The sequence below is a fragment of the Solea solea genome, chromosome 15 (genome assembly GCF_958295425.1).
Source record: "Solea solea chromosome 15, fSolSol10.1, whole genome shotgun sequence".
NCBI classification, from domain to species: domain Eukaryota; kingdom Metazoa; phylum Chordata; class Actinopteri; order Pleuronectiformes; family Soleidae; genus Solea; species Solea solea.
Genome location: NC_081148.1, coordinates 22,279,509 through 22,286,852, shown reverse-complemented (window position 1 = coordinate 22,286,852; position 7,344 = coordinate 22,279,509). Strand labels below are relative to the sequence as shown.

Genomic DNA, 7,344 nt, shown 5'->3' with positions numbered 1-7,344 from the left:
AGAGATTTTCTGCATCCAAATGATAGGGGCTGCACTCAAAGCTCACAGTTTTCTTCTCTTTCGATTAAATGCTCTTTCTCTGGCTGTTTGTGCTTTACAGTGGAGTGTGCTACATCGCTACTTTCTTCTCTACAGGGGCCCCTGGGCTCCCCAAGCAATAGGAGTAAATTAGAGTGCACCTGTTCCAGCTCCAAGATAAGCCATCTCCAGAGGATTTCCTCTGAGTAAAATGAAGTGAGTGAAGAATAAACAGAATATCACAGCATTACTCCGCCAAGGTGAAGTTGCTGCTGCTCTGGGGACACGGTTCGTTTTGCACAACACCCAGCAAAATATCCTCCATAAACCTCTGGATGTAAGACTGTAGGAATGGTCTCTGCTCACAGCGGAGAGAATAGGTGCTGCACTTTTTTTTTTGTGCGTGTTGCAACCGAGGCTGCGAGTGAGTCTGCTTCTCGTCTGGATCTGCTCACAACCTTGACTTGAAATGCTGTTATTTGTGGTCTGGGTTTTTTTTTTTTTGTGGGTTGTTTCCAACATGTTTTGACTCAGTGTCAACACATCTGTGATAGTGAAACATCAAACCATGTACCCCCCCCCCCCACCCCCAACACACACACACACACCACACAACACCCCCCAACTTTCTTTTCCTATTGCTGTACCACTGCCAAACATTTCTCAAAGTATCTAATTAAGTCAACTAAGAAAATTGTTAGTGCATCACTCTCCTCTTCCCATCAGCTTAGCCACATGACTAACTCCTTGTATGTTTTCTTAGAGGAAATAAAAGATGTAACCCCAGTGTGCTGCTCAAAGACCACTGACCGGAGATGTCTAGAATGCAAAATTCACTCAGTTGGTTCACACATAAAAGGCATGGATAATTAGAGGAATAATGTAATTCATCATACGTTTGATAATCAGTCTGATTTGGACTCCTGTCTGCACCAGGGCCTTCAAATAACCCCCCCTACTATTAGCACCCCACTCTCCCTCACACCAGTAGTCTGTTTTACCCTCTCTTTGTTTCCCTACAACACATTATCATTATTGTGGCTAATTGCATGCTTTGCCTTGAAGTCGTGCTGGAGACTCGTGATCTGGGGTTGAAACGTGGACAGGGATCCAGTCTTCTCCACAGCTTGCTTTACACTGCTAATTGCCGTTACCACAGGATAAGGCGTGCTCCTCGCTGTGGCCAGGCGGACGAGGCTGGAACGAGCGCGGCGCAGGGGTGGTGGGATGCTCTCGCGCGGGGGGCGGCAAGACGTGGGAGGGGGGAAACCGAGGGTGGCATGACTGAGGTGGGATGGGCACGCCAGATTGGGGAGGGAGAGGGTTGTGGTTGGGGGGTAAGCAGGGGGGATGAAACTGGCGTTAGATGTAGGTCAGTGGGAGTGGAGGACCCTAAAGATTACAGTTGGTTAGCGCGACCCCTCTCTGACAGGATCTGAGCCCTTCCTCCCAACAGAGGTGGACCCTGGCTTTTTGGGGAACTCAGCTATTAGTGAGGCTAATAAAGCCCAGGCAGAAAGTTTTGAACCTCTGATAGTCCAGAGACTCTGTCCTGCCACAGGTCCTGGCTGGATGTTAGTTAATATAGCCCTAAATGACTGGAGGAAGTCTTTAAATGATTGCTAATAAGACGGTGCAGCGCCGGTGCGGTGTATTAAACAGAACTATAGGCACCAATTTTCATTTTACAATCTCCCCTAATGATTGCGTTTTTTACGAGCTCATCTTTTTATTATCTTTGTTTATTAAAGAAGCGTAATGCGAGCGATGAGTTCATCTAACTCTGAAAATCTGAGATTTGTGCGAGCTCTGATAGTTCCCCAATTCAGCTGGGAGCGTTAGTTTTACGCCACAGTATCAACTTCCAACTTCAAAAAATGAGTCACAGCTCCCCGATGGGGCTTTAGGAGAGGAAATGGAATCACAGACATAACTAGTGACAAAACCTCCATCACCTCATATAAGATCTCATTCCATCTGTGAGAACTTTGGGTCTAGCCTAGAAAAATAATAAATATCCTCCTCTCATAGCAGGCGCTCCTTTTGTTAAAAAAAAAAAAAAAAATTGGTTTCAAGCCCAAACAAAGGAAATGGTGTCATTAATGATACATATTATGAACTAGGGCCTCTTAGAACGGTTCCCTACAAATGCATGGATGAGGGGTTGATCTCTTTCCTAACAAAGGATCTCTGAAATATGAAGTGAAAAGCTACCCAAGATGAAGCTGCTAGAGAAACAAGCGAGGAAGAGCCTATTTCCACAACACAAACAGATTTTCCTGGCCTTTAGCAGTCTCTTACTGGGATACTTTGAGACATATCCATCAAAACACAGCTGTAGTCATTCATATTTCATACCACCTCCTTCTCCCAGTGCTTTAACACTGTTCTTTGATCAAAGGAGAAAAGTCGGATCACAACAGGAAGGTTCCCTGCCAGCCAACAAGGAGATGGAAGGCCAATTCGCTGCGATGCTACTGTACACGCTAACGTATATAGCTCACTGTACTTCAGCCTCACTCCGGGAAAAAAAGGGGAGGAAAATTAGAATGAAATAAACGAACACCTTGAAAATACTAAACTATAAAAAAAAAATGTAATATTAATCACTTTCCACAGATGAAATGCTTTTGTGTGAACATTTCAGCGTGTTTTTTTTTACACTGTGCTTGCGTTCAGGGCCACGTGCTGCTCTGGTGCAAAATTGTACAAAACACTTTTTTGTTATAAAGACAAACTCCATCAGTCAGCATGCTGAATAAATTCATAATTTTTCCCTCTTTTTTTTTTTTGTTGCAGAGTTTGAGATGACTGATGGAAGTCTTTGTTGGATTTATAAAAGAATAACTGTTTCTGCAACTTAAGTGATGGAATCGCTGAGACCCGGGAGTCGGAGCGCGCAGCTCAAGAGTGTCACCATGTGGAGACGCGTGCACATGGCAAAAGAGTGAGTGAGAACTGCTCAGAGCAAATGGCTTCTTACCTGAGGACGCAGCTCAGTCAGAGCACTCACATTATCCTCATTTCTTCCCCCGACTTTCTCTTCCTTATAGTATTTTTTGGTGTTTTTCAATTAAGTTTAACATCAACTGCTTTACATTAGGCCCTCATCCTCACCCACCTTCACTGCATCAATTCCAAGACACAAGCACTTCCAAAGATCCCTTTTTCCACCAAGGCTCTGGGAGGAGAGTGTTTGAAGACCTCCCTGACATTTAGACTCTCTCTGAAGATGACTTTGCCTTCTACTATAGCCTGCGGGAACGTAGTAAGACCCACACTAAAATTCAATTGATATGCGGCGCCTGATTCCTCCAGGGGAAATTATCATTCTGTTCATAATAAGAGCCACAACAAGCACCTGGAAAATGACTTTATTACACACTATGCTTCAATAAAAGTTTCCCATGACCCACTGGAAGCGCACATGCTGCGCGGCGAGTGTATAATTGTGAGGAAATGAAAACTGTATTATGCATATGATAAGATGCTTCTTGGATGCACATCTGCTCGGGTGATTGGCAGGTGTGTTAATGCGGCGGTGGCCTTGGATGGAGCTTGCTCCGAGACCCCCTTCTTTTCTTTTTTATTAATTTCCCGGAGCCATTATCCAAATATGTTCTGTGTTTTCAGACAAATGAGTGGCAAAAAAAAATAAAAAATCAAAGAATCAAAAATGTATCGCCCTTCATAATGGAATTCCCTCAGAGCAAGGACACGTAACAATGGGCCATTCTCGGCTTCCTGTCCTTTCCTTCTCTCTGTGTGCCAGTGGATGTGTGACCTCCACACTTTCAACAATGGGGCATCCAGCAACACAAGCACTTGGCTTCTCGCCACGGCAACTCTAAGGTTGCTTTCATCGTTGTTGTTATATTTAAGGGTGACATCCTAGCCTTGTCGGCCTCGGCTATTGTCTCCGCCGTGATTATTTTCTACCGTTGTTTAGCCCCAGTTGCGGCTCTTTGATGAAAAGGTCGCCACTCAATTGGAAAACAGTCATTAAAATGCGGTGGGTACTATTCACCGCCGTTCATGGGGGAACCAACTCAACTGAGCTGGTTAATCAAAAGTTAATTATATAATTTTCATGCAGATGAGGGAAACATTCAAATGAATCCCCAACCCTACAATCATTACGAAAAATAAATAAAGAAATAATTCTAAAATGCTATAAAATGTTCAGGGACCGGGAGGCTGTAAACAATATGAAGTTTAATTTGAGGTAAACAAAGTGAATATCCACCAGGGGGTCTGGGAAGGAGAAAGTGAGGTTAAATCAAATTTGGAAACATAGATACCAGCAGGTTTTGTTGTCCTGATATACGTGCAATTAGGCGGGTCCTTGATGAGGACACTGGGAGGGAGAAAGTTGGCTTTCACAGCAAATGCTCTGGGATTATTTAAAAGGGAATTTATGGGATTTTATGCTTTATCTGTAAACATTAATTATCCTCGCACAAGTGAAACCAAATTGAATTAAAACCATATTTTAGGAAGTGTTATAAAAGCATAATTATCTTTTATGGGCGTGTTGTAATATTACCCAAAACTCCATAAAGATAAGTACAAACTGAATTAAATCAATTCACCGAAGGTCTCTCCCTCCGCGGTGACTTTTTGAAAAGGGAAAAAGCTCCGGACAAACATCTCCTTCTTCTTCTTCTTCTTCTTTGGAAACTTTGTCGAACACGTTTCAGTGTAACAAAAAAAATAAATTCTAAAGTCTTTCGCGCCCCCTCGTCAGAGGAAATGATTGTGTTATGCAAATAAGCAGCGGTGAATATTAAACCGACGACGACGAAGTTTCACAAATGAACGAGCATTGTTCTTGGAGGTGCAATGGAATGTGGTTTAATTTCTCTTTAATTCTATGTGCTTTATAACGTTCACCTTTTTATTTTTTTCCCTCCCCACACTTGTGCCGGTGGGTCGGGGTTCATTGGTGTGCATTACAACCACGCTCTAACAATGCGGGCCCTCCCCGGTGTCAGCACAGTTCATGAATCCCGGCCCCTTATGCACCGAGCGATTAGTATGGTGCTCCGTCTGTGGGGCTTTGCCAGAAAATGAGTTCTCTTTAAAACATATGCCCCCTGCTGATTCTTTCCCTTTCCTGATATGAAATTCCAATTTTTATAATGAACACCAATTTCCTTTAACAGAGAGGGAGGGAAGGGGGGGGGGAGAAAAAGTTTGGCACTTTTGTCTGTTTTGGATGAATGCAGTTATGAAAGCTGCTGTGGACATCACACACACACACACACACACACACACACACACACACACAAGACCAAATATTTGGATGAGTGTCTTTTTTAATTTTGAGGGATAATCAACGTTCACGAGCCAGCGACGGAAATCAGCTGGCGTAATTTTCCACATCGCGTGCGCACGTGACCGCTGTGGCAGAACATGGAATTAGCAAAAGTGCAGCAAATTCAATTAAGTCATTGATTTCTAATAAATTGGCTTAATCACCAGCTGTTGTCATGCTAGGATTGTTGTGTCACGAGTTTGTCATGCTTGTCGGTCGTGCGCCCGCTCTACAAAGACGCATTAATCAATTTAAAGTCATTAAACTGTGTTCTACAACTTAAAGAAACACATCAATTTGGCCCTAATGACCAGATGTAGAAGGGAAGAAAAAGAAAAATGCAATAATTGAATCACCTTTCAGGAAAAACTTTATTACAGATTCATATTTAAGTGTTACAGACACAATATTTTGTAGTAAATGTGATATTTGTTGAAGTTTTCGGTGTCCCGTGGGCGCTGTTGTGGAGGATTCAATTCCACTTTCTTTTCTCTCGTCCTTAAACTCGTTTGTGTTGTTGTCGTCGTCGTCGTCGTCGCTCTTTAATTGTTGGGGAGCCTTTTCTTTCGGTCGAACTGTCTGGAATCGCCATCAATCTGAGGAAATTAAATCTCAGTTAGTGGTTCTAACTGCCCCGCTTAAATATTTAATCCCACAAATATTTAAAATCTTCATTTATGGATACGATATCAAATCGCGCCGCCCGAGCAAGTTAGCTACACATCTGAGAAGAGATAAAAATTAGACGTGCGCACGCTCAATCATGCAAAATGGGGAAAATAAAAACAGTCATTGAGCAGTTTTGTATATTGTCATTGCTGCTGTGGAGCACGGCGGTGCACAGTGGTGTAGTGTACATTAATATTGTACAATTGAAGTAGACATTTGGTAATAAATTATGTATAATAAGCACTTACTACACTGTATGGTCGGAGTCTCTCTTGGGTTTGGGCACTCGCCTCTTCAGGAAGAGACAGCACTTCTCCAGTGCCCATCATCTAAATACAATAAAAGAGATTTTACCATGAATGACATTAAACCAAACCCAGCATTTACAGTATGTGCTGTAAAAAAAAAGAAAAGAAAAGAAAAGAAAAGAAAAGTGCAGGATCAGGTTGATTTGACAAGGTATTTCCGTTTAATTTCATAAAGGCACATTTCCTGAAACTGTAGACTTATTAAAAACACACACTCACTCACCCTGATTGTTGCCTCCAGCTCTCCCACACTTCTCTTTCCACCTGGTAGCCATCCATAGGACCAGTGCTGGGACAGAGTGACCTGACCCACCAACGCCAACAACAACACCTGCACCATCACTCTGCTGCCTGTTTCCATTAGAGCTGCTGTGGAGGAGGAGGACGAGGAGGAGGAGGAGGAGGAGGAGGAGGAGGAGGAGAAGGAAACCACATTTGTAATAAAAGAAAAGAAAACTGTAACGGCTCCACAGCCTCACACACACACGCTGGGAGTTATAAACCATCACCCAACATTAATACACAACATGTTGGGACAGTAATTAATGAGAAGAAGCAATTGTAACTTAATGAACGCTGAAGTCAACTTCGCCGACGACTCACTCACCTCTGTGTTTGCCTTGTTAGCATGTGGTGCATTAGCGGAGGAAAGGGGGTTTTATAGGTGTTGCACAAGGCTGCTGTCAGGATTATAATCCCCACTATGCAGGTGTGACACACTAATGGGACACAGAATAGCACTAATGGAGGTGGCTAAGTGCTCAGATATACGGACGTCAACATGGGAGCTCATGCAACATTTTACATATATATATATATATATATATATACATACACACATAGTGTGTACATGTACACACGGTAACATTAATTCAGGTTCTGCTCCAGTTTTTAGAGCTTTTCTTCAAATACTTGACACCTTCACCCTTATTTTAAAATAATTGAGAATAATCACACTGTACGGTCGTTATAGCGTGGCTAAAACAACAAATCTAATTGTGTGTGTGTGTGTGTGTGTGTGTGTGTGTGCTG

General features: G+C 42.8%; 1 protein-coding gene across 1 annotated transcript; it reads right to left on the bottom strand.

The window, feature by feature from the left end:
- Window positions 1-5,638: 5,638 nt before the first annotated feature.
- On the bottom strand, window positions 5,639-7,069 carry gnrh3 (gonadotropin-releasing hormone 3). Its single transcript, XM_058652160.1, has 4 exons — window positions 6,920-7,069; window positions 6,536-6,681; window positions 6,253-6,333; window positions 5,639-5,875 (listed from the first exon to the last, which is right to left on the bottom strand). Exons 2-4 carry the CDS (start codon window positions 6,671-6,673, stop codon window positions 5,639-5,641), a joined length of 456 nt encoding a protein of 151 aa, XP_058508143.1. The 5' UTR covers window positions 6,674-6,681; window positions 6,920-7,069.
- Window positions 7,070-7,344: the final 275 nt, after the last annotated feature.